At 34.7% G+C, this 27,377-nt stretch overlaps 1 protein-coding gene across 1 annotated transcript; it reads left to right on the top strand.

Annotated features, from left to right (window-relative positions):
- Positions 1 to 147: 147 nt before the first annotated feature.
- On the top strand, positions 148 to 27,377 carry NMD3 (NMD3 ribosome export adaptor). The gene is made up of 16 exons (XM_059163589.1): positions 148 to 312; positions 857 to 913; positions 1,844 to 1,978; positions 4,625 to 4,721; positions 8,031 to 8,111; positions 8,708 to 8,836; positions 9,126 to 9,216; positions 15,042 to 15,120; positions 15,784 to 15,880; positions 17,858 to 17,975; positions 19,062 to 19,207; positions 21,657 to 21,769; positions 22,583 to 22,655; positions 24,359 to 24,465; positions 25,477 to 25,547; positions 25,989 to 27,377. The coding sequence occupies exons 2-16, from the start codon at positions 870 to 872 to the stop codon at positions 26,120 to 26,122; spliced, it is 1,515 nt and encodes a 504-aa protein (XP_059019572.1). The 5' UTR covers positions 148 to 312; positions 857 to 869; the 3' UTR covers positions 26,123 to 27,377.

Below are 27,377 nucleotides of genomic sequence, written 5' to 3'. Positions count from 1 at the left end.
GAGCAGTTGGGAAGCCAGCGCCGGTCTCAGGCACCATAGCCTGAAAGAGGCACACCTTCTCTCCCCACAGCTTCCCATTTGCCCCGCCTCTAAGCCCCACCTCCACCTCAACAGCTCGCCAATGCCTTCTCCTTCCTCCGCGTAGCCGCCCCTTTAACTCCCGGCTCTCGGCCCGCGGGATTTCGAGCTCTTCTCTCGCGAGACCCTCGCCCTCGCTGTATTGGAGCCGGCTGTGGTCAGCCCTGAGGGGGCTGTGGGGGGCTGTCGTGTCGCAGTTTTGCCGCAAATCTGGGTCTGTTCCAGACTAGCTAGGTATGTTCTGGGCCGCGCTCCGGCCTGCTGTCGCGCGGGGGTGTCTGAGGAGAGAGTGGGGTGGATTCCCTTTGCTCCGGCAGGCCTCCCGCCGCGTGCGTACCGCGTGTGCGCCGTGGCCCGGGAGTCCGCGTGAGGTCCCACCGGCTGGGTGCGGGGGTCGGGGTGGCCCGCGGCACCGTGACGCCAACAGCGATTTCTGCAGCACGGGTCCGAGGCCCGGTCGCTGCCGGCGTGAGGGTGAGGGTGGCGGCCCCGGCCCTTTCAAGACCCCTGCTTGGGCCCGTAGGAGTTGGCGCCGAAGTGATGCCTTCGGTCAGCGGCCGAGTTTAATGGCCCGAGGGTCTTACGTGTGGGAAATTCCAGAATTCCCTGGGTTCTGTTATTAAAGGAAGTTAACTTTTTGGAGTTACCACGTGGAATTGGGTTGTTAACCTCTTTACGAGGCTTGGCTGCCTTCCTTACTCAGAGGAGATGGAAGATTTGTATGGAGCTGAATGTGGACAAATGACTTAAGTCCCACAATTCATTCTCTTAAAATCAGGGCATACAGAAAAATGGAGTATATGGCAGAATCCACCGACCGCACCCCTGGACACATGTGAGTCGTATCCCTTTCCCACGTTCCCCTTCAGTTTAAAGATATTAAAGTGACTCTTTGAAACGTAATGCCTGTGAGGAAAGCTTGTTTTGTTTTTTTGTTTTCGGAGGGAATTCTTTTTCTTCAGTGGGAGAAGTGGAAAGGTTTATTTCCTGAGACAGTCAGACTCATTTTTAGTTGGAAAGTTGTAGTAAATACTTCAAGAGTGTTAAAAAATCCTTCAAGAGTGTTCTAGAGTTCCATGTATGTTCTTGATTGGCTCTGTCCTTGTGAAAACCATTAGGCATACGTGGCTATGTAGATTTAAAGACATTAGCATGAAATAAAATTAAATGTTAAGTTCTGTATTCATACTAGTCACGTTTCCGATTCTGATTAGCCACATGTGCCTGCTGCCTAGCTACCTTATTGAACATCCATAAATTATAGAACATATTTTTGGGACACATCAGTGATTGCTAAACATTTCCTGTCCCCAGTACACATAGAATGATGCCATCAGTCCATTATACTGAATCACGAGGCATGGTATGTTTTCCATCCTTTGAAAAATTTTCTGCTCTGGTTAAATGTTTGCATTTTGGCAATCCTCTACGGGCATCTTAAAAAAATTAAGTCTTTGTACTCTGAAGCTGCCTGATAATCACTATTAGAAATCCGTTAGACTCTCTCAGCCCTTTGGACATCCCCGTACTTAAAGGATTTTTGGAGTTCTAGCCATGCTTGTTTTTTTTTGCCTTAGTATTCCAAGGTGACACTTTATGTATAGCATCTTTGAAGATTACTTTGCCAGGATTTTGTATTGTTTTGTTTTGTTTTCTTACGTTTTTAAAGCAGAGATGCTATAGCCTAACTTGAAGGCTTTTGTTGTCTCTTTGATAACCAGTGCATTTATGAAACTTAACTTGAAAAATTTATGCTTTATTGAAGCTTATGCTGTGAATGTGGTGTCCCGATTAGTCCAAATCCTGCCAATATTTGCGTGGCCTGTTTACGAAGTAAAGTTGACATCAGCCAAGGCATTCCGAAACAGGTCTCTGTATCTTTCTGCAAGCAATGTCAAAGGTACAGTGCAGCACTATTTTATTCTACTTAAAGTTGAGATTTATATGTGGGAAAGCCACTGGGATATGCTGAGATGACATCCAAGGTACGTAGAATAAAGCATATGTAATTGAGATAAAATTGTTATTTATGTTTGTGTCGCCAAAGATTTTAGGTTTTGCAATTTTGTAGTTTACTTTTCTAGTTTGCCCTTTTAATCTGGTAAAGTTAATGTAAAGCTGTTTGAATTTGCTTTTTCTTATAAGGGTTTAATAGGTTTGGTTTATACAGTTAATAGATAGAAGTTGGTGTTTGTAAGGGTAAGTGAAAGCAGATTTAGTTACTAAGGACATAATATTGTTATTATCATGAGGATTTTTTTTTTTTCACCAGAAGCTATGTATGATAAAAAGCCTCTTAAGTTTGAATGTTTAAAGTCAGTTAGCAAGGTGTTTTAAAAATCTATTAAAATGCCAGAGCACCTGGGTGGGTCAGTCTGTTAAGCATCTGCCTTCTGCTTAGGTCATGATTCCTAGGTCCTGGGATTAAGTTCCTGCATTCGGCTACCTGCTCGTGAGGAAGCCTGCTTCTCCCTAGCCCCCTGCACTCCCGCCCCCCAGCTCATGCTCTTGTACGTGCATGCTCTCTCTCTCAAATAAATAAATAAAAATTTTTATTAAAAAAATCTATTAAAATGCCATTGTAACAAAGTGATTGTAGTTAGCTGTTGGTAACAAAACTCCCTAATGATACTGCCCACATAAAGTTAATTGCCTGTAATTTCCTAAGTGGGTTAGGACTCTAGTGGTTCTTAACTTTTTGGGGTGGGGAGTGGTTCATGAAACCCTTTGGGAATTTGAACACTGTCTTTCCAGAAAAATATTTAAAATGTACATATAGGGGCGCCTGTGTGGCTCAGTGGGTTAAAGCCTCTGCCTTTGGTCAGAGTCAGGTCATGATCCCGGGGTCCTGGAATCAAGCCCCGTATCTGGCTCTCTCTGCAAGCCGGCTTCCTCCTCTCTCTCTGCCTGCCTCTCTGCCTACTTGTGATCTCTGCCTGTCAAGTAAATAAAATCTTAAAAAAATAAATAAATAAAAAATAAAATAAAATGTACATATATACAAACACATGAAACTTTCCTGTACTGTTTCAGGGAGATTACAGTTTGCAAGTTTGGCAAGTATAAGACTTAATCAGTTACAGATATTTGCTATTCTTAAAAGCATGGTAGAGTGAAAAAAGCACTGGACAAATAATCTGGAGACCTAGTTTGTCTTGGATTTCTCACAGACTAGCTTTTTGAAACTCTGCCAGTTAACTTCTCTAAAACTTAATCTCATCAGAATGAAAGGGCTTTATTAGATAGATGAAGCCCTTTCTAACTCTAAAAGCATGCTTATAATAAAGGAACCTGTATAAGGTTTTTGAATGAACCTTTACAAGTGAAAATCAGGAGCCTAGCTGGTTCAGTAGGTAGAGGCTTGTGACTGTATCTTGGGGTTATAGGTTCAAGCCCCACATTGGGTGTAGAGATTACTTAAAAATAAAATCTTAAGTAAATAAAAGTGAAAATCAGAACATTCACTTAACAAACATAGTGAAAACAAGTACTTCTATAACATATTTAGAAGTGTTATGTATTTAACATTTATTGGGCACTTACTATGTGCACTGTCCTAAGTCTTATTTATTTATTTATTTATAAAGAGATTTTATTTAGGGCACCTGGGTGGCTCAGTTGGTTAAGCAGCTGCCTTTGGCTCAGGACAGAATTCTAGAATTTGGGGACTGCACCCTGTGTCTGGCTCCCTGCTCAGTAGGGCGTCTGTTCTTCCTCTGCCTGGCCCCTTGTGCTCACTCCCTCTTTCTCTTGTCAAATAAATAAATTTTTAAAAAAGTAAAGATTTTATTTATTTGACAGGGAGAGAGAAAGCTCAAGCAGGGGGAGTGGTGGTAGGAGAGGGAGAAGCAAGGTTCCTGCTGAGCAGGGAGCCCCATGTGGGGCATGGTCCTGGGATCATGACCTGACCTGAAGACAGCGCTTAACTGACTAAGCCACTCAGGCACCCCAGTACTGTCCTAAATCTTGAGTAGGCTGGCTTAAAAAATCTTAAGGCATATGCCCAGGGATTGAAATTTTAATTTAATTATGTTTTATGTAAGATTTAAAAACATGTTTTGCAATGTAAAATTTGAGAAAGGACTTTAAATAGATGAATAGTCTGAACTACTGTTGATACATAGTATGAGGTACTAATTTTACCTTTTCTGTGTGTGAGAAGTCAGTTCTCAACCATTTGGTTTATTATAACCATTTTAAAGCTATTTTCAGGTAACTTCTTACCTGTTTTTCAAGGTATAGCTTTAAGAAACTCTTAGGAATTTTGTTATACCTCCCTGGAATTCTTTACTGGTGTTTGAAATAATATGACCTCTTTAATATCAAATAAGCTTTTTCAAATATACTTGGGATTTCACTTTTTAAACTGAAGCTACTGATCTAATTGAAAGTTTTCTGAAACTATTAAATTTATTTGAAATGCTTCAAACCAGTCTTGGGAATTACTATGTCTGATTAATAATCAGTGTTACATCTGCAGAGTCACATTGAAATTTTTTGTTTTTCCTGAGAGATGCTGGGTTTCAGTATTTTCTTTCCCCCTCAGGTATTTCCAGCCACCTGGAACTTGGATACAGTGTGCATTAGAATCCAGGGAACTTCTTGCATTGTGTTTGAAAAAAATCAAAGCCCCTCTGAGTAAGGTAGGTCAGTCTGTTAAAATCGGTTTTTATAGGTATGTGTTTTTGTTTCTATGTTTTAAAGTTACATGTATTTTTATGGAAAGAAAATCATTTTGCTTTAAAAGATTTAATGTAGAATTATTTTTTTCATTATTTATTGAGAACCTCTATGTGCAATAATTTTTTTTCTGAAAAAATACATAAAACCATTGATAAACATAATTTAGAAGGCTATAGTATTAAGGCTATGGTATTTAGTTTCTTTTTATTTTCAGTGTTGCTCTAGAAAGAAAATATTTGTGCCTATTACTTAAAATCAGTGCATTAATGTCTCCAAAAAAACCAGACCTTAAGCCCAGTTTATCTTTCTGCATAATAGTTTCAGTTGTCTGTGTTAAACTTTATGACTTCTACTTATATCAGCTATGTTTTTAACTCAAATGGACTCTTGGTTTGAAAGTCCAGATTCTCTTCTAAGCTCTGAAAATTTCATGTAATAGTTCTTTGGGATTTTTTCCTCCATTTCTTTTTTTTTTTCCTCCCTGGAATTTCTGTTAGACTGTGTTGTCCCTACTGGCTTAAAACTATCTTTTCCCCCTTATATTGTTTGTTTTTCATCTTTTTGTCTTTTTTTCTGTGTTCTTGGTGCTTTACTTTATATTCTGGTCTCTGTATTGATTTTGTTTTGGTTCCAGCAGTGATATTTTTGTGTTCCAGAGTTTTTACCATAGTCTTAATGTTTTTGATGCATTCTGTTCTTTCTTTAAAAAATCTTTTTCTTTTTAATTTTTTTTTTAATTTTTGGATATAGTTGACAGAATATTAGTTTCAGGCATACAGCATAGTGATTTCACATCTTTATAGGTTATGCTGTATGTACAAGTATAGCTACCATCTTTTACCATGCAATGCTATTACATTATCATTGACTATATTAACCTGTGCTGTACCTTTTATCCCTGTGACTTTTTCATTTCATAACTGGAAGCTGTATTTCCTATTCCCTTTACCCCTTTTGCTTATCCCCACAGCCCCCTTCCCTCTGGCAGTCATCAGTTTGTTCTCCGTATTTATAGTTCTTAATCTGTCTATTTATTCATTTTATTTTTAGATTCCATGTATGACTGGTATCATACGGTATTTCTCAATCTGACTTACTTCACTTAGCTTAATATCCTCTATGTCCACCTGTGTTGTTGCAAATGGCAAGCTCTCATCTTTTTATGGCTATATAATATTTCGTTTTCTATATATACCATATCTTATTTATCCATGCATCTATCAATTAACGTTTAGGTTGCTTCCATATCTTGGTTATGATGAATCATGCTGCAGTGAACATACAGGTGCATATATCTTTTCAAGTTAGTGTTTTTGTTTTCTGTGGTTAAATATCTAGTAATGGTATTTTTGGATCATATGGTATTTCTATTTCTAACTTTTTGAGGAGCCTCTATACTGTTTTCCACAGTGGCTATACCAATTTACATTGCTTCCAACAGCATTGTATTCCGTTGAATTTTTCTGAAGGTTATGATAGTAGGTTTGTCAAAAATTTCCTTCTGTTCCCTAATTTGTCTCTGGACTCAATTTTTTCTGTGATTTTGTCTCACTTTCGTAGTTCTGGCTTTCATGCTTTTGTCAAATGACTGGTAAGTCTTAATAACTCATTAGTTCATTCGGCAGCATTGATTAAGTGTCAGCCCTGTCAGTGTGCTTTTGGTGTTGGGGATATAGCAGTGAATGGCAGAGACAAAAATGTCTGTCTTAGGTAACTTTTATTCTTGTTGGAGGGGAGGGTGTGGAGTAGGTGTATTATTCATTTGTTAAAAGGGTCTAAATTCTGTGGAAGGAAAAACCAGGAAGGGGATAAAAACTGCATAGGGGAAGAGTTGCATTTTAAAATGGAGTGGTTAGCATTTTATGTCCACTATACTCAAACAAAATAAATAAGTGAAACAGACTGTTTGGGTAAGGCCTCACTAATAAGGTGATATTTGAGTAAACATTAAAGGCAGTATGGGAGGGAGCTGTGCAGAAGTCTGCAGAAGGGAATTATGGGTAGAAAATGTGTTTGGCTAGAGGCAGGAGCATAGCTATATAGTTAGCATAAAGTGGGAAGGGGAACACTAGTGGGGGATGAAAACAGCAGTCATGGAAAGTCACAGAAGGTTAGGTTTTTGCTCTGAGTGTAATGGGTATAGGGGTAGAGTAGTAAGATGAATGATTTATCATTTATCAGGATCCCTTGCTGCTGTGTTTAGAATACATATGAGGGAAGTAGGAGTGAGGAACCTTTAGGAAGTGATTGTAGAAATCATGAGTAATGGTGATATTTGGGTCAGTAGTGAAGGTGGTGAGAAGTGGACAGTTTGGATCTAAGGAAGGAAATCTGTTATTTACATTTCTGGTTTCTCCATAGAACTCTAAACCAAATGTGTATCTTAATATCCACTGAACAGCTTTGTATAGGTATATCATAGATAGATCCTCTTAAATTCAGGTGTCTGAAACCAAATGCAGCATCTTCTCTCCATCAAATCTGTCCTTTATTTATTTCAGAAAAGTAGTTATTACCTAGATACCCAAACTGGATACTTGAGCCTCATTCTAGAATCTGTTTTTTTTTCCTCCTTCACATACCCAGATGTCATTCAGTCCTGTAGATCTCATTTCCTAAATAACTCTTGGGTCTTTCTGCTTCTTTTATTTCCAATACCTCTCAGTTCAGATCACCTACAATTCCTGCCTAAATTATTGAAACAACCTCCATTTTGTTCCTCTTCCCTCTTCCTCAAAACACCTATTTTAGCCATATTGAGCTACATTGAGTTCCTCACATGTAGCAGAGTTTTTTGGCCTCTGCTGATAAAGCAGTGAGTTACATTGTGGATTCAGCATGAGATGCCCCCTAATGCATTTTTTTTTTAAAGCTGTGTACTTAATATAGTTAGAATAATACAAGTAGAAACTTTGCTAATGAAATTTCTAGTAGATGATGAGTCATCAGATCTTTGCTTTCTTCTAAAAAGTATAATTTCCATTTTAAAAAACATTATTTAGGGAAAAAGATTTTTTCTCTGCAAATACTTTAATTTTTGCTTGAATTATACCAGTTGCATTAATGTAGTCCTTAGATGGTCCTTTTACTGCTTTTTGTTGCCATACCTCTGATGATTTTTTTTTTTTTTTTTTACTGGTGATGTTGAGTAGTGATGCTACTCACAGATTCTTTAAACATCTTAGGAAATCTGTTTGTTAATGAGTTGTTCTTTTATCTTTTTTCTCAGGTAGAAACTTACGTTTCTTTTTATTTGTGTCCTTTTGAAGGTCCGACTTGTAGATGCAGGTTTTGTTTGGACTGAGCCCCATTCTAAGAGACTTAAAGTTAAACTGACTATTCAGAAAGAGGTGAGCTGAATACAGTTTTCTCAGCATTTCTGAAGTATAGGTAGTAAAAATGAGGGGATATATTGGCAAGTTATGTTTGAATAGCTTAAAAGGAGAAGATTATACTCTTAATTTTAAGCTTTCTGGGTTTTGGGGGACAGGGGTCATCTGCCAGATGATCAGGTCATTAGTAAGAGCAGCTCTTGCTCTTGATTAGTGGCTAAGGTTATTTTTATTAGGAAAAAGATTGAGATAAAAGCACGAGCTAAGACAGTGTTTCTTAGATTTTGTCTTTTTTTTTAATACATACACATGTATATAGATATTTAAATTCTTCAAAGACTTTTTAAACCACTTTAAAGATAAATGTGAAATGTTAATTTAATCGTACAAATTAAACTTGTTTTTTTCTCAAAATAGGATTATTTTTATGATGTTTAATTGATTTATTGTGGATGTCCTCAAAGCATTTGTGAAAAAAGACTTATGTTAAATATTAACTTTAAATATTAAAGTTACTAAACATTATTTTCTTTTAGGAAAAAATACTTGTTATTAAGCAAAAAGGCAAGAAGGAGGAGTTTGATTTTTTTTTTTTTTTCCCCCACTCCCATCAGGTGATGAATGGTGCTATCCTTCAGCAAGTGTTTGTGGTAGATTATGTTGTTCAGCCTCAGATGTGTGGAGATTGCCACAGAGTAGAAGCTAAGGATTTCTGGAAGGCTGTGGTTCAAGTGCGGCAAAAGGTACTGAGAGAAAGATGACGATTGAATCCTGCGTCTTGTATTTCATCTTTGTCAGTTAGGAGCACTTAGTAAAACCTTCTCCTTTCCCTTCTTTTCAAATCCTTTAGGCACCAGGGATAGGCTAGGTTTCTGGAACAATCACTTTTAAAAATAGGTCACTATCATGTTTTAGATAATCTTTAAAGATCATTTTTGTTTTAAAAATCAGTGTGCTAGATATATAGATGCTTTTTTTTTTTTTTTTTTTTTTTACATTTCACTATTAATCTAATAATGCATTCGTATTTAGACTTTGCACAAAAAAACTTTCTACTATCTGGAACAGTTGATTTTGAAATATGGAATGCATCAGAATACACTTCGTATCAAAGAGATTCACGGTGAGTTAAAATTTAAAAGCATTTCAATTGATGTCAGAGTTATTTCAACTAACATAGGTCTTATCTTTATTGATAATATCTAGAATAGTACTGTACAAAGGAACAGTTTCTTCTCTTAGGAAGAAAAAATCTTGGTTCTTTATTTGCACTGTCCAATATGATAGTCACTAACCGTATATGGCAGTGGAATACTTGAAATGTGTCTAGTGTAATGAAGAACTGAATTCTTGATTTTTTGATGTTTTAATTTAAATTTATACTAAGTAGCTACCAGATGAGTAAACCAGTAACTGCATTAATATAATGTAAAGTGCTCTGATGGAAAATTCATTGAAAACTTGTTGTATGCAAAGATCAGTTACTGATTGGAAGAAAATTAGTTTTGAGATCTGTAAGTTCTTTTGTAATATTTTTGGTTTTGATATACAAGTGATATAGTTAGATTTCTTAAAGGTGGAATTCAAAATTTTTTGCATGATTTCATAATGGTTCCTTAGAGTATGTTCTGTCTAGAATATTTCTCTGATTTATAGTAGAAAACATAAATATTCTTAAGCATACTCTTAAAGGTTAATATTTTTAAATGGTGCTTGCTACTGGTGAACATCTATATTCATTTGTTTTCCTAGTCTCTATAGACCTAGAGATAGCTGTTCTTGAAGGAATGACCAAATTCTTATATCATACTCCTCATTTTAAAGCTCGAGGTTCCATTGTTACTAACTGTTACTCATGAGTAACGATCTGTTACTCATCTCTTGTATGTCTTGGGAAAGTACAGAAGTGTGCTCTTGGGTCCTTAAATGAGGGGAGATGTATGTAGTGCTGTCACCTGGAGAAAATCTTTTAAGCTTTGTATCTGACCTAAATGTTTTAGCAGTAGACATAAGGTTAATAGTCCAGATCTGAGAAACACAATTTACTTTATTTATTTTTTTAAAAAATTACTAACATATTAGAGGGATAGAGAGACAGAGAGATGAGTATGAGCTGGGTGGGGGAGGGGGACAGGGAGGAGCAGAGGGAGAAGGAGAAGCAGATTCCCCTCTGAACAGGGAATCCCATGGCACTCCATCCCAGGACCCTGAGATCATGACCTGAGGCAAAGGCAGATGCCCAACTGACTGAGCCACCCAGGTGCCCCTAAATCGGTGAAACACAATTCAGTGAATACTTACTGTGGGTAAGGTACTATTTAACATAGTGCCTGGCAACTTGTGGTTAGCCACCAGGGAAAAAGACATCTTTGTTCTGCATAACTCTCCTTTGAGTAACTCTTTCGGGGATAAGTCGATCCAAATATTCTAGCTAAGAAAGCAAACCACTATTCTTTTTCATCATCATGGCAGAAATATACTCAAAGAATTTTTTTGTAGCAAAAGACTTGGATACATCTTGGGACATACTTTTGCAGTCATTTTCAAAACCAAAAATACTGCCAAGTTCATCAGCCCTTTTTTCATCAAGAGGAGTTAATCTGTCCTCCCCCACCCCCTTGCCCTGACTAGTTCTTTGTTTGATTTAATGAATTTTTTGTTTGTGGTTTATTTGTAACCTTGATTTTTAAAATCATAGTAATAGTAAAAATAGTAAAAGTTCACACATATGTGAATAAAAAACGTCTACAACACTTTTATCAGTTTTAGATCCCAGAGGTAGTCCTTTAACACAATATAGTATAATATGTACTCTTTGGGGGAGAGGGAGCAGAGGGAGAATCTTGAGACTCCCATGTCCAATGTGGAGCTCGACAAGGGGCTCAGTCTCACAACACTGAGATCGTGACCTGAGCCAAAATCAAGAATTAGACATTTAAATACACTGAAGTTTGTAAATTTTCATGAGTACATGTTGGTTTTGTAGCTGGTATTTATAGCTACCTTTTTCCACTATACATTGCATATTTTATTTCAACAAGTGTCTCAGTTGTTTTATTATTTTGGGTATATATCTAGGTGTAGACTTGCTGAATCATGATAAATTTATGTTTATCATCTTTTTTTATATTTATTTTTAAGAAACTGGCAGACTGTTTCTACAGTGCGTGTATAATTTTACGTTCCCATCAGCAGTGTTTGAGGGTTCCAGTTTCTATGTGTCCTCACCAACGTTATTGTCTCTTTTTGTTCATAGTCATTCTAGAGAGTGATGAAGTGGTTATCTCATTTTGTGGTTTTAATTTGCATTTCCTAATGACTAATGTTGATCAACTTTTCATAAGGTTATTAGCCATTCCTGTATCTTTTTTGGTGACATAACTTTTCAGATCTTTTGCCCATTTTTTAATTGGATTGTTTGTCTTAATAAATTTTAAGAGTTTAAAAAAAATATATTTCCTGGATACAAGTTCCTCATCATGTATATGATTTGCAGGTATTTTCTTGTAGCTCGTAGCCTGTGTTTTCTTTGTCTTAATGTTGTGGTTTTTTTTTTTTTTTTTTGGTGATGTGAACACTTAACATGAGATCTTCCTTCTTAAAATTTTAAGTGTATAATATATTATTGTTGACTCTAAGTACAATGTACAGCAGCTCACTAAAGCCTATTCATTTTGCTTAACTGAAATTTTATGCTCATTAATTGGTAATTCCCTCTTTCCCCCTTCTCTCAGCCCCTGGCAGCCATCATTCCACTCTTTGAGTCTGTGAATTTGAGTATTTTAGGTATTTCGTATAAGTGGAGTCATGTAGTATTGGTCTTTCTGTGACTGGCTTATTTCACTCAGTATAAGATCCTCAAAGGTCACTCATGTTGCATAATGCAGAATTTCCTCTCTTTTTATTTTATTTTTTATTTTTTAATTTTTTTAAAAGATTTTATTTATTTATTTGACAGAGAGAGATCACAAGTAGGCAGAGAGGCAGGCAGACAGAGAGAGGAGGAAGCAGGCTCCCTGCTGAGCAGAGAGCCTGATGTGGGACTCGATCCCAGGACCCTGAGATCATGACCTGAGCCGAAGGCAGTGGCTTAACCCACTGAGCCACCCAGGCGCCCAATTTCCTCCCTTTTTAAAGCTGAATAAAATCCCGTGGTAGTTATAAAGCACATTTTATCTATTCCTCTTTTGTGGAAACAACCCAAATGTCCATCATCTTGGCTACTGTGTGCAGTGCTGCAGTATACATGAGAGTGCTAATATCTCTGAGATTCTGATTTCAGTTCTTCTGGATAAATACTTAGAAGTGGGATTAATGGAACATATGGTAGTTCTGTTTTTTAATTTTTTTGAAGAACTTCCATGCTGTTTTTCATAGTGGCTGTGCTATTTCACATTTCCACTGGTGTACAAGAACCAGTTTACCTGTATCCTCATCAGTACTTGTTTTGTGTTGTTGTTGCTTAAATAATGGCCATCCTAATGAGTATGCAGTCATACCTCATTGTAGTTCTTGATTTGCATTTGCCTGATAGTTTTGACCTTGAACATTTTTCATATACTTACTGGTCATTTATATGTCTTATTTGGAGAGATGTCTATATAGTTCTTCTGCCCATTTTTAAAATTTAAAATTTTAACTAATCAGGTTATTAGTTTTTTTCTTGTTGAGTTGTAGGAGTTCCTAATATATTTTGGAGATTAACTCCTTATCAGATACATATGGTTCACAGATAATTTTTTTCCTTTTTGTAGGCTTCCTTTTCACTGTGTTGATGTTACTTTTGCTGTGCAAAAACTTTTGAGTTTGATGTAGTCCCATTGTTTTCTTTTGTTGCCTGTGCTTTTAGTGTCCTATTCATGAAATCGTTTCCAAGATCAGTGCTGTGAAGCTTTTCCCCCTGTTTTCTTCTAGAGCTTTTATAGTTTCAGGTCTTTTATTGGACTCTAATCCATTTTGAGTTGATTCCTGTGAATGGTGTAAAACAAAGGTCCAGTTTCATTCTTTTGCATGTGGATATCCAGTTTTCCCAATACCATTTGTTGAAGAGACTGTCCAAGAGTGTATTTTTAGTACTTGGAGATCAGTTGACCCTAGATGTGTGGATTGGTTTCTGGGTTCTCTGATCTGTTCCATTGTTTATTAGGACTGTGTTTTTGTCATTACCAAGCTGTTTTGATTATGGTAGCTTTGTATTTTGAGGTCAGGAAGTGTGATGTCATTTGAATTGCAGAAGTTTAAAATTTTGAAGTCCAGTGTGTAAAGTTTTTTCTTTCATCCATTGTGCTTTCGTTGTTATGTCTAAGAACTCCTGTTAATCAGTGTCACAAAGATTTTCTCCTGTGTTTCTTCACATGTTTTATAGTTATAGCTCTTAAATTTAGATCTAACCCTTTTTGTGGGTTTTTTTTCTTTTTTTTTTTTTTTTTGCATGATGTGAGATGAGTGTCTAAATTCATCTTTTTCTATGTGGCTATCCTGTTTTCCCAATGAAAAGTCTATTCTTACCTCAGTGAATTCTTGGATGTTCTGTCAAAGATCTGTTGACTGTAAATGTCAGAGTTTACTTCTGGATTCTCGTTTGTTCCATAGATCTGTATATCTATGTTACGCTAGTACCATGCTGTCTTGACTAAAGTTACCAGGTTTTGAAATTGGGAAGTATAATTCCTAACAACTTTGTTCATCTTGGGAATTGTTTTGGCTATTCTGAGTTATTTAGTTTCCTAGTTAGCTGAATTGTTTGGAAGAGTATTTCTATAAGCATTTCCCAGCGGGTAGGTAGGTATGTTTTTAATTATTCATTTGTTGCTGATTTCTTATGTTACTGCATTATGATCAGATAATACTGTCTAGTAATTCATACTGTTTAGAATTTATTAAAATTAAAGAAAAACTTTTTATTATTTTATAAATGTTCTATGGATTTTTAAAAATAATATATTTTCTTGGGAACATGTTCTATAATCTCAGTTAAATCAACAAGTTACTCAAATTCTGTGTATCCTTCCTATTTTTAGTCAGTTTGGTTATTTTATTTTTGTTTTCTTTTTTATTTAAATTCAGTGAATTAACATATATCATTATCATTAGTTTCAGTGGTAGAGTTCAGTGATTCATCAGTTGCAAATAACACCCAGTGCTCATTACATCAAGTGCTCTCTTTAATGCCCATCATCCAGGTACCCCATCCGTTACCTCCCACCCCTCTAGCAGCCCTCAGTTTGTTTCCTGTAGGTAAAAGTCTCTTATGGTTTGTCTTCCTCTCTGATTTCAACGTATTTTATTTTCCCCTCCCTTCCCCATGAGCCTCTGTTTTATTTCTTAAATTCCATATATGAGTGAAATCATACGATAATTGTCTTTCTCTGATTAACTTATTTTGCTTAGTGTAATACCGTCTTGGTCATTTTGTTTTTGATAGTCTCATAGTAACCTCCCATAGTGATTGTGCATGTGTTAACATTTATTAATTCTTTTTTTTTTTAATAGTTTTGTTTTCTGCATCTCAGTGCTATGTTATTAGATGCATTCCTTTTATCTTGGGAGATTGTTATATAAAATACATTTCTGTGTAGTTTTTTCTCCCTTCCTCCACTTTCTGTAAGTAGGCTCCATGCCCATTATGAAGCCCAGTGTGGGGCTTGAACCCACAGCCCCAAGTTCTAGACCTGAGCTGAGATGAAGAGTCTGATGTGACTGAACCACCCATGCGCCCCGTTTCTTTTCCTCCTTTGACCTTGAGTTTTATTTTGTCTGAAATTAAAATTGTGAATCTTGTTTTCTTTTGTTATTATGTCTGATTTGTTTGTTTTTGTTGTCTTAATTGATAAATTTTTTGTGTTTTCTAATAATTTGTTTACTACACTTTTGTGAGATAGTCATTAGTAGAGGAAAACCTTATTTTGAAGAATGATTTTCATGTGGCTTTTCTTTTTCTTTTTAAAGATGGTCTGGATTTCTACTATTCCTCAAAACAGCATGCTCAGAAAATGGTAGAATTTCTTCAGTGTACAGTTCCTTGTAGGTATGTTCTGAACCTAAATGTGATTAAGTCCAAGGAGCTGGGAATGAATGTAGATCATATCTGTTCTTCAGGCTTAGGCATCTCTTATGTTAAAAAATTTTGAATTGTAGTAGGAATAATTATGTAATTAGTAAGCTTCTGTTAGATTAGCCACTTTTAGGGAATTATAACCAAAGAGTATGTAAGAATCTCTTTGGTGAGCTAGACATCACCCTGTGATAAATACTATAGTGCTAAACCTTTGACTGAATGTATTTGAGTAAGATAAAAGATGAGGGTAGAGGGCTTTGGGGAGAGACTTCATGGAAGAGAGGAGATCTCTTAAAATGGGAAATTTTCGAAGGTAGACTTTATAGTGAAAGGTGAGATTAGTGTGAACGAACACTTTTGGTGGACATTATTGTGGCTTTTAATGGATGCTATATATAGACTACATTGGTCTGAGCCAATAAATAAATAAATAAAATTGAAAAGGTAGGGTGCAGTTGGATTGGTGAAGGCTTTGAAATGTAAGTGGTTGAAATTCGGCTTTTTCAAAGCAGGCATCAGAAAGCTGTTTCCGACCTTGGGGAGTGATCATTTGATGTGATAAAAATTGATACTCCCTAGACTATAATTAGGAACCTTTGTCTTTTTATTACTGTAAACTTTTTTTCTTGGCAGAAACAAAGCCTCACAGAGATTGATCTCTCAGGATATCCATAGTAACACATACAATTACAAAAGCACTTTTTCTGTGGAAATTGTTCCAATATGCAAGGTACTTTTTTTTCATTTAATTAATCCATGTCTGTAAAAGAGTACAAGTAATTAATTGGCTTATATGTAATTATTAGCTCCTGATTTCCTTCTGGGATTGGTTAAAAATTTAGAATAACTTCCCTCTTAAATGATTCCTTTCTGACATACTCAGCCATATTAAAAAGATGTTAAAATTATAACATGCTTAAAATTATAAATTGGCATACCTTTTACTGTGGTAGACTTACTCAGGGCCTGGTTGCAGTTTTTTAATGTTTATATTCTTTAAAATTTGTGATTCTGGTGGACATATGAAAAGTTTGAATACAGGAAATGACATTAAAATAAATTTCAGTAGTGTGGAAATGAAATTGTAGAATCATTTTTGTGATTTAAAATGATCTAACAAATTGTAGATTATCATTTATTTCATTTCATTGTATTAAGGTAAAATCCTGCTTCAAAAATATAAATGAATTAAAATGCAATAGTTACTGAGGATCTACTGTATAGAAGGCAGTATATTAAGGATTATTATTTAGAGGTCTCTACCATACAGGAACTTACATGTCAATATGTACTAATAATGATAAGTACCATAATTTATTATGAGCATTCCATATAAATTTGTATCTAAGTACTTGAATATATTTCACTTTTTCATCTTGTTATACCGGGGTAAAGCATTTCATCATTTTGAACATGGTGAAATTGAAGCATGGGGCGTTTAGATGACTTGCCCAACGTTACATAACTACAAAATGAAGCCAAAATATGTGCCTAGGTCTGTGACTCTAAAGCTTTAAAAATAACTGTACAAATTCATGGTGCAGTATATAGTAACAGGATGAAATGATAGCTTAAAGCGGTCAGCAGGGACACCTGGCTGGCTCATTAGGAGAACATGTGACTCTTGATCTCAGGGTCATGAGTTCAAACCCCACATTGGGCATGGAGCCTACTTAAAGAAAAAAAAAAAAAAAAGCAATGTCAGCAAAATTTTTCTGGAAAGGGCCAGATAGTCAATGATTTTGCTTTCAGGCCATATAGTCTATTTTACAAATTGTGAGCAGCTCTGCTGTTTATTTATATAAGTAGCCATAGATAATAGGTAAATGAATAGTGAAATGGTATTTCACTGTTTACAGAAATGGTATTGGGCCAAATTTAACTTGAGGGTCGTATTTTGCTGACCCCTGGTTTAAAACAGTAAACATTTTCCTGGTACAAAGCCTGGGAAATGTGAATCTAGGTGTGATGCCAACTTTAGGCTATAGGTTAAGTGCTTTGAGTGATTCAGGTAAGTAACAGAATAAATGCAAAATGTAAGAGTATTTTCATTAATCCATTGAGACTTAGAAATGAAAAACACAGTGCTGGACTAGGTATTCTTAAGAGATGCACAGGATGCCCCTGCAGTGGAGGAGCCTGTGATTGTGAATACACACAGCTTAAAATACAACTCAGATTTTTTTCATATTTTAATACAGTTTAAAAACAGTGTACATGTGGACACATGTGCTTTTTGGCCATTAAATTTTTGATTATGTATTGATGCATGTAGCCATAAAAGAGAAACATGTGGCTTCTCTGAAATTTATTTTTTGTGGAAATTATAAGAAGTCACAGGTGGATTTAGAAAATCACTCTCCTTCTGATGTTTATAATACTTTGTTTAGAATGTACGCTGTATTACTATAGAGCAGTAAGCATTCACACTTCAGTAAAATTGAAATAAACTTAATACTTTGAATAAGATCTGGAAAAATACTTTAAAGCATTTTTATTAAGACAGGTATTCCCATCTTTAGAAGGAATAGCTTATTTTCTGTTTCTTTAAGATTTGATTGTTTTTCCTTAGGCCCTTTGTTAATAGAATTTACAGTAATGTTTTGGTTTGGGGACATACACTTGGGTCAGGTTTATATTGATGAGTGTTTATTGGAGACAGTTATTTAGGACCAGCTTCACTCTAATTGTTAGTTCTTATGCCTAGGATAATGTTGTTTGTCTGCCTCCAAAACTGGCACAAAGCCTGGGAAATATGAACCAGATTTGTGTGTGTATTCGAGTAACCAGTGCCATCCATCTCATAGATCCAAATACCCTGCAGGGTAAGTTTTAGAAAATATTTACCTTGACAGTTTTGTCCAGCAAGCTGTAATAATTTATATTGCTAATTTTATCAAATATTCTTGGTAATATTGTTATGAAAAACTAGTTAAGATTTTTTACTGCTGTTTAATTCTTACAAAACACTGGCATTTTTAAAGCTTTTGATGAGTAACACCTGTATTTTTTATTTGAAGAAACAAGACTGAACTTTTAAAAAATGTACTAGTTTTAGTCCACTTATTTTTACTGGAATTGACTTATTTACCTCATTTAATTTTTGTGAATAATTATTTAAGTTCATTGACAAGTTTAGTAAAGTTCGGAACATTTCACTTATAATGCAGTAAAACATTTAGTTTAAATATGAATTTTAACTAGTTTTATCATTATTACACATAATTTTTAACATTCCCTTTATAAAACTTTTTTAAAGAAGATTTCATATTGATGCACCTCCTGCTTCTTGATCTTTTTCATATACTTCCTGTAATTTTTCTGTTGTAAAAAATCAAACTTTTTTTTTAAGTAAGTCATTTAGTATCCTTGTCAATCAGAATTCATAAGTTAGAGGTCTTTTTGCAGTTTCGGGATGCGTATCTGTCAGGTAGAACTTTATTTCCTGTTAAGTAGCTGAGATGACTGATAATGTTTCTTAAGTGCCAGTACATGAAACAACTATATAACTGAGTGGATCTGATCTCATTTACTTTTTGTTATTTTTTTGAAGTAGGCTTTTTTTCGAATCCAAACGTAGGACTTGAACTCACTACCCTGAGATCAAAACCTAAGTTGAGATCAAGAGTTGGGCACTTAACTGACTGAGCCACCCAAGCACCCTGATCTTACTTTGAAAACCCTTAGCTCTGTGGGGTTCTGATGATAGTAACTACTTATATTCTTGACACCCGAAAGTTTTCTTTTGCTATGAGAAATTTGGGGCTGATTTATAGGAATAAATGATGATTCTAGAGAAATGCCACTGTGGTCTCTTGCCCTCATGCTTCTCAGTTCATATATATCAACTTTTTTCTAATTAATATATTTGATGGCTTTTGAAATACTTCATTTATTCATGTTCTAATTAGTTGCAGATATTGATGGAAGCACTTTTTGGAGTCACCCTTTCAATAGTTTATGCCATCCCAAACAGCTAGAGGAGTTTATTGTGATGGAATGCAGCATAGTCCGAGATCTAAAACGCAGTGCAGGTGCTGGAATGATATCAAAAAAGGTAAGTTCCATCCCGTCCATCTTTGTTCCTCCCCGAATTAACTGTTTTGGTCCCTCTTTTGTGTTTTTAGGTTTTTTAGTTTGTGAATAATTCCAAAATGTGGTTCCATGTAAAGCTAGTACTTCATTAGGTTACAAATGCATTCCATGTTTGTATGTTACTTAACACGTGGTCATTTATTAGACTTAATACTATCTGGTAAATTCATTTTTCTCTTTAATGTTAGAAATGTTTTAAAAAATGTTTATTGTAAAAAAGCATTTCTTAGCTTTACTTTTGTATAGGAAGACCAAATGACAAGCAAACCTTTTTTGACTTTAAAAATTTTCAGACATTTTGAATTTAAGTATATGTTATATTAGCACTAATTACTGAATACTTCAGTATGCATTTCTAAAACATAAGAACATTTTTCTACAGAATCCAAGTATTATCGTTCAGATTTCCTCATTTGTCCCCAAATGCCTTTTATGGTTTATTCAAACTAGTATCTGGTTGGGGACCATACATACACACACACACACACATTTTTTAAAAGATTTTATTTATTTGACGAGAGAGGCACTGAGAGAGAGGGAACACAAGCAGGGGGGGTTGGAAAGGGATGAGCAAGCTTCCTGCTGAATAGGGAGCCCCAATGTGATGTAGGGCTGGATCCCAGGACCCTGGGATCATGACCTTGGCCAAAGGCAGACATTTAAGGACAAAGCTACACAGGTGCCCATATTGAATGTGAATGTTATACCTCTTAAATTTTGTATGTAATAATGGCCCCCTTCACTCCTTTTTTTTTTTTTCTTCCCTTGATGATACCAACTTTCTAAGGCAGTTAGGGCATTAATCCATTAATCTTATGGATCTCTTATTGTTTTCTCATGATGCTTTTTTAAATCTTTCTTAATTTCTTGTATTTCTTTTAAATGAAAAGTGGATCTAAAAGACTTAATTATACGTAGGTTATGTTTGGCCAGAACATTTCAGAAGTGTCTCTCTGCTTTTTATATGCCAAGTGATAGTAATATTTGGCTGTTCCACTTCAGATCCCTTCATTGTAATGTTACGATTTTTTTCCCCTTTGTTATTAGCTTGCTTGTCTTCCTTTTTTTCCTTTGGGACATTCAGATTGTCTCAAATTGAGTCAGTGGGAGCTCCTGTGCTTTTAAAAAAAAAATTTTTTTTTTAACAACTTGTACTTTTTTAGAGCAGTTTTCATTTAATAGCAAAATTAAGAGGAGGTAAGAGATTTCCTATATACCATCTGCCTCCACACATGCCACAGCCAACCCCTTTATCAATACCTGCCCATCAGAGTGCTACATTTGTTAAAATTGATGAATCTACATGCATACCTGATAATCCTATTTGATAATGAATAAACTTGCTATAAACCACCTTGTGTTTTCAGGTTTTGTAGAGAGATAAGCTCTCAACTCTTTTGGATAAGTATGTATCAAGGAGCATGTTTGTGGTATCATTTGGTGAGATATGTTTAGTTTTGAAGAAACTGGTAATTCACTTTTTTTTTCCCCCAGTTCTTTTCTAAACCTGGGAACTATCGTATATTTCAGTTTCTCCCTTTATCTATTCTTTCATCTCTTTGAGATTCCATAATACCCTATTTTCTAACTCTTAGTATTTTGCTCTTGATCCCATTTTACTTACATCTCTTTTTGTTAGTAAAAAGTATTGGCAAGTGCTATATTTAATTCAGCCTGAAGTTACAATTGCTTGTAAAATCCTGTGTTGGAAAGGTACTTTAATGGTTTTCTAATTTAAAATTTCAAACTTGGGGAGCACCTGGGTGGCTCAGTTGGTTAACTCTTGATCTCAGCTCAGGTTTTGATCTCAGGGTCATGAGTTCAAGCCCTGTGTTCAAGCCCTCCATGCTGTGCGTGGAGCCTAGTTTAAAAAAAAAAATACTCAAACTTGGGATGTTGTTTCTGCAACAGATATTAAGCACAAAAAGGAATATACTTCAAATAGTAGACATCCAATTTCTCTAGTAGTGGTAGTAGTGCCACTGGGTTGCTAGATTGCTTTGTCTGAACCTTGGGTTTTTTTAATGTTATGTGTAAAACAAGGGGTTGTTAAATGTTTTCTGGAGTTAAGACTTTTCAGTTATTCTTTTTGCTCAGTCTGTATTGCCTGTTACCCTGTGAAAACATTAGTTTTGAAAATTCTATATATGTCGGTATTTAGATGATATTAATGTTTTCTAAAGTCTTAAATCTTAATAAAGATATTTATGTATTCCTTATTGAGTCTTTTTTTGTACTAAATACAGTAATTAGTTAATTTTGACAGTATTTCAGAGATCTGAAAAAATAAAACAGTTGCTGTCTTTAAAATGAAAATTCGAAAACCAAAATCAACATTGTATATAGTTTCTGTGAGGTGCATTTTGAGTCATGCTTGGGTTATTGAAGAGTGCATTTTCTTTCCTGTCAAGCATACCCTCGGGGAAGTCTGGGTACAGAAAACTTCTGAAATGAATACAGATAAACAGTATTTTTGTCGCACTCATTTGGGACATCTTCTAAATCCTGGAGACCTGGTATTGGGGTTTGTATTATTTTACAGTATTTTAAACTGGCAGTTAGCATTGCAAATTTTCTTTGGGAGCCAGCAAGATATCTAAAAATACTACTAAAAATGTGTATTCTAATAAGAATTTAAGAGTTCTTAGGAACTTTACAGTTCACTTTATTGATAGCTAAATTAAACTAGATTGGACAAAAACCCTAGTCACTCTATTTTGCCATCATTGTAAAGAATTATTTAATCCAAGATTTTGAGTAATTGAACCCTGAAGTTGTATGGTTAGATCATATTTATAGCTTTTTTGGGGAGTGGATAGTTTTTTTTTTTATTATGCATACGCTGTTGGTCAAATATTTCACTTTTAAAATATGGAAGCCATAGTGTAAAGCTCCTCTATAGGCACAAGACAGTCTGTTTTAATACAGGGCTTATCAGCATGCTTTAAGCATTACTTTTGCTCTTGGGGATTTTTTTTTTTTTTTTTTTTAACTACAGAGGAACGTTGGTTTTTTGTTTGTTTGTTTGTTCGTTTGTTTTAATTAAATGGAACCGTCTAACTGAATTCTAATGCTATACTGATATGCCTGTTTTGATTCCTCTACAAATATATGATAAGATGGACAGTGATGGATAATATGTGAAGCTTGGAGGTAAAAGTATGTTGTTATCTTCACCAGGACATGTGGAGGCATGTTCATTGTATAGTAAACTGCAAAACTTTTAATGTGGGAAAAGATAATTAGATGTGCTTTCAGGTGAACATACATTAAATAAAAAGTAATGTGGAAAGAATAAATGTTTTTGTCATTAAGTGTCTAATTATTTTTATTTCAGGTTTGATTTGGCCAACTGTAACTTAAATGATGAGCATGTCAACAAAATGAACTCAGATAGAGTCCCAGATGTGGTAAGGCTTTAGATTTTTTCCTGTGTTAAAGAGGACTGATTTAATAACTCTTATGGGTAAGATGTGCAAGTTCACATTTATGAAAATAACAAATCAATTTAGAGATTCTTTTGAAATTGCAGTTAAGGTTTAAAGGCAGAAGCCTTCATATAGCATCATGTGTCTTTGTGGGGAAGATCCAAGATTTATTGAGTTTTTTGTTGCTCTTATAATTGAATTTCCATTCTCTGTCAAAATGCTTGATACCATCTGTAGAGCAAAAATAAATTTGCAGCTAAAAATGATGACCATTAGGACTTAATTTAGGTTCATTCTCCTAGGCTCAGCTTATTTCATATATTGTTCAGTTAAAGCATTTAGAATTAAAATCATTAATCAGATTTTTCAGGTTTGACTATAATTGCAGTTGAAAATAATCTTTACAGTGTTGAGTTTTGGAGAAAGAATGTTTCTTCTGAAAAAAGCCTGTTAAATTCTAACATGGGTTTATTAGAATCATAAGCAAGAGTGAACCTTGTGAAAGTCTTTAATTCTTGCTTGCTTAATCTTCACTGATTTCTTTAGATGTGGGCAAAAATGAAGTCATGGTATAAGAAGGACTCCTCTTCTCACCACCCAGTTGTGCTTTTATTAATTAATTAGTAAGTTAGGAAATAGAAACATAGTTTAGATAAAGTCTTAGCAGTCATAAGAGGAGATCAAGATGGTCATACAAGATTTTGTATTGTATAAAATTATTTATTACACAATTTTTTAAACTGTCCTAGGACATATTTTTGTAAAAGACATATGTAGTTCTATAATTGTTTATTGGTAGTAATAAAAGGGGGAATGTCTGCCTGTGGTAATATTTCAGGATGATTATGTGAATGGTAGCTGAGAACTGAACTTTGGTATAAAGAAGGACACCAGAGGGGTGCATTGGTGGCTTAGTCTGTTAAGCGGCTGCCTTTGGCTCAGGCCATGGTTGAGTCCTGGGAAGTCCCTGGTCCTTTGCAGTCCCAGTCCTTTGCAGTCCTGGGATTGAGCCCTAGGAGCCTCAGGAGTCCCAGTTTGTTGTTGTTGTTGTTGTTCTTCCTCCTCTTCTTTCTTTAAAGATTTTTATTAAGTAATCTCTGCATCCAATGTGGGGCTTGAACTCACAACCCCGAGATGAAGAGTCGCATGTTCTACTGACTAAGCCAGTCAGGTGCCCCTATTTATACGGGTTCTTATTTCCAAAGAGGAGTTAATACAGGTGCAGCAAGTCATGTTAACTATCATAGACTCTGCCTCATTCGGGCTCTGCAGTGAGTGGGGAGTCTGCTTCTCCCTCGCCCTCTGCCCCTCCCCCCACTTGAGCTTGCTCACTCACATTCTTTCTCTTGCTCTCTCAAATAAATAAATAGAATCTTTAAAAAAAAAATGTGAAATGTGAAGTTTTTGGTGTAAAAAAACAGCAATTCTCAATCACTGGAAATTTTCAGTTATTAAATTTTAATAGTTATGGAACTAATGGCAGAATGCATTTTCATAAAATACTAAGTACATGGAAAAAATATTGAAACTTCTCTTGACACTGCTCCTTGATCCCTACTGTCATCAGTCTGGTGACTTTTCCAGCTTTCTCATAATCTTTCAGTTTTTAACTTTATTGGATTTTGAGGCCCCTTTACTTTGTTCCCATTTTTTTGTAACTTTGCAAATATTTCTGTTACTTTTAGGTATTAATCAAGAAGAATTATGACCGTACCAAACGTCAGCGTCGCAGAAACTGGAAACTGAAAGAACTTGCAAGAGATAGAGAAAACATGGATACAGATGATGAAAGGTCCTAATTTTCTTTAAATCTTCTGTATTGTCTCAAAGGAAATCCTTATAATAAGTCTGTAGAGTTTTTATATGTAATCATCTCATGAATGTTGCATTCAGTATTAGTTTTGTATTCTTACTGTGTTACTTGAAACAGTGTAAGAGGATATAATGATATTTAACATTTAATTACTATTTCCTGGGTTTTGGCCTGAGAATTGCAGTGTTACTGTGAACAATGCATTTGAAAAACTAAAATAAGTACCTGTGGGTATCACAAATAGCAAGTGAATAACTGTGACTTGGGATAAAAAGAAAATAGTCCATTACTATCAAATATGCTGTTTTTCAAACAACTTAAGAAGAAATGAAGATGTTGTCTTCTAGAAAAGTATATTGGGCGATTCAAAAGTGGCCTTAATGCTGGTGAAGACACTGATATCTAAAAAAATGAAGAGTTTAAATAAAATTGTATCATGAAATGTGAGTGGGAAAATAGTATTTCCAAAGTACAATCTCATAAAGTAATTTAAAATAAGTATTTATAAATATATAATGTTAAATTAATTGGATGTTGTAAGTACATATTTTATTTCCTCTGTAGTCTTAAAAGTGTATGTATTTTTTTAACTTGGTCATAAGACTTTGTGGTGGGATGGTAAAGTAGGAGGACGTTTTCTTAACTGTTTCATATTTAATATCACCTTATATCCAAGTGTGTATTTTTTTTTAATCATATAACTTTGAAAGAAAATATTTTTTTAACTTACCAGAGTATTTAATTAACATCCATATTTGACTTCAGATATTATTTTTAAAGATTTTAATACTTGGAACACATTTCTCTTATAGTGCTGAAAATGAAGAAAAACATTATACTCATTGGTAAAGATGAAATATTTAAATATTTCCTTTTTTTTTTTTGGTCTCAGGGGTATAGGTCTGTGAATCATCAGGCTTACACACTTCACAGCACTCACCATAGCACATGAAATACTTAAATATTTCTTTATCCTTTATCCTTCTGTAGGCAATACCAAGATTTCCTTGAAGATCTTGAAGAAGATGAGGCAATTAGAAAAAATGTAAACATTTATAGAGGTTAGTGTTTTAGGGGTGTTTGATTTAAATTGTATCTTTTGCTTTTGTGTAGATATATTACCCCAGTGTAAGTATTTCCGTATCTTAAACTTTCATTCCATAAATGACTTCTTTTGTTTTTAAAACTTACTAAACATTTATAAAAAATAAAAATACTGGCAGAACAGTCAGAATTACTAAAATAACGTTTTGCCACATTTGATATCATTTGTATCCTACCGTGATACCTCAGGTTCCTGATTCCTATACTAATGGATATTTATTCATATATTTATGTAGTTCATTTAGTGACTATTAATACCTGCTCTAGATATGATACAAGAACTGCAGATATAATGTGGTTAAATAGTAGTAATAATGATGGGGGCAGGCATTTTGCATATTTCCATATTTGTATTGATTTGAAATCCTTGCTTTTTTTTTTTTTTTTTTTTTTTTAAGATTCAACCATTCCTGTGGAAAGTGACACAGATGATGAAGGAGCCCCTCGAATTAGTCTGGCTGAGATGCTTGAAGACCTCCACATTTCCCAAGATGCTACTGGTGAAGAAGGTGAATCGATGATGACACAATGAGATTGTGCTGTAGATGATTTTCATATCTCTACGCTCAGGATGTTGGACGAAATAACTCTTATTGTCTATTCAGTCTATGCTTCCGTATTAAGAAAGGAGAAATTTAGATTTAAAATTTGAATACAACAGGACTATTTTGATTGCTCATTCAAAACACTGAAAGAGATAGCTTCAAAGTTTTTGGATAAAAGATTATGGAGAATGTAATTATTAATGATATTCAGGCCATTTTATGTGTGGAATTTTTCAAGTTTGCCTTTTTTAGGAGACTAGTATTTTTGCATACTGTAGCGCTGGATTTAAAATCTCAAAAGTTAAGATGTCTTGGAGGTTACCTTAATCTTCAAGTATAAAACAAGTTTTTACATTCATTTTGCTTTGATTGCTTTAGTAAAAGAGCATATGAAGAATCATTAATATGAACTTGTTATGCACTTTGATCCACTTTAGGTCATTTTTATGTAGGGTTCAGTTTATTACCAGACATTGGGGGAAAGTTAATCTATTCATAATATTAACATCTTCAGAAGCTTTTAATTTGGGGTTATTTTAATTTTTATTGCAGAAGAAAATATATTTAAAGTATTTGTGGATTTGTAATAAACATGGACTATTTAAAGGTTAAAAAACAATTTGTTCTTTTGTGATTTTTGCTCATGCCAGTGGCTTAGAGCAGTAGCTTGCTTGTGTCATAAGAATGTCTTCCTATCCCTTAAAGCATTTTTACTTTTGAAATTTTGGTTTACAAATTAAGAAGGAATTTTCTTTATATAAGTTTCTGTCATTGAATATATCACCATCAAAAAGAATATTAGGACCCAGCATATAGATGATGAAATGATAAAAATGATCTTTATGCTTTATAAAACCATGAATCAGGCTTGAAAAAGGAATGCCTTCCACATCCTTGAATGAAAAGCATTTACTTGAGTTTTAAAGTGTCTTGAGAATGAGGTTTTAAGATCCTATTTCTATAAGCAAGATCAGACTTAATAAGTGTACCAGAACTAAAAGCTAATTCATAAACTTTAGATATACCACTACATAAGGAAATTGAGTAAGTGCCAAATGGAGCATTTTTTTTTTTTTTTAAGATTAGACTTCCCAATTCTGAAGGTATGGATAAAGTCCTGAACTTTATATAGTGGCTCCTGTTCTGTCTGCCTGTTTAGTTAAAATTTTCACTTGTGGTTTGTTTTTACCTCTTCTATGTCAAGACTTTAAAAAGTGTGAAAATAAAAACATTCTCCCCTTT

The sequence above is a fragment of the Mustela lutreola genome, chromosome 2 (genome assembly GCF_030435805.1).
Source record: "Mustela lutreola isolate mMusLut2 chromosome 2, mMusLut2.pri, whole genome shotgun sequence".
Taxonomy (NCBI): domain Eukaryota; kingdom Metazoa; phylum Chordata; class Mammalia; order Carnivora; family Mustelidae; genus Mustela; species Mustela lutreola.
The sequence above is the reverse complement of the archived record's forward strand: the minus strand, read 5'-3'. Positions and strand labels throughout refer to the sequence as shown.

Excerpts from the sequence above, each read along its gene's own strand:
- NMD3 (XM_059163589.1), top strand. The coding sequence starts at position 870 with ATGGAGTATATGGCAGAATCCACCGACCGCACCCCTGGACACAT. Across the intron at positions 9,217-15,041 it reads TCGTATCAAAGAGATTCACG|ATGGTCTGGATTTCTACTAT; the intron begins GTGAGTTAAAAT and ends TTCTTTTTAAAG. Across the intron at positions 17,976-19,061 it reads AGATCCAAATACCCTGCAGG|TTGCAGATATTGATGGAAGC; the intron begins GTAAGTTTTAGA and ends TGTTCTAATTAG.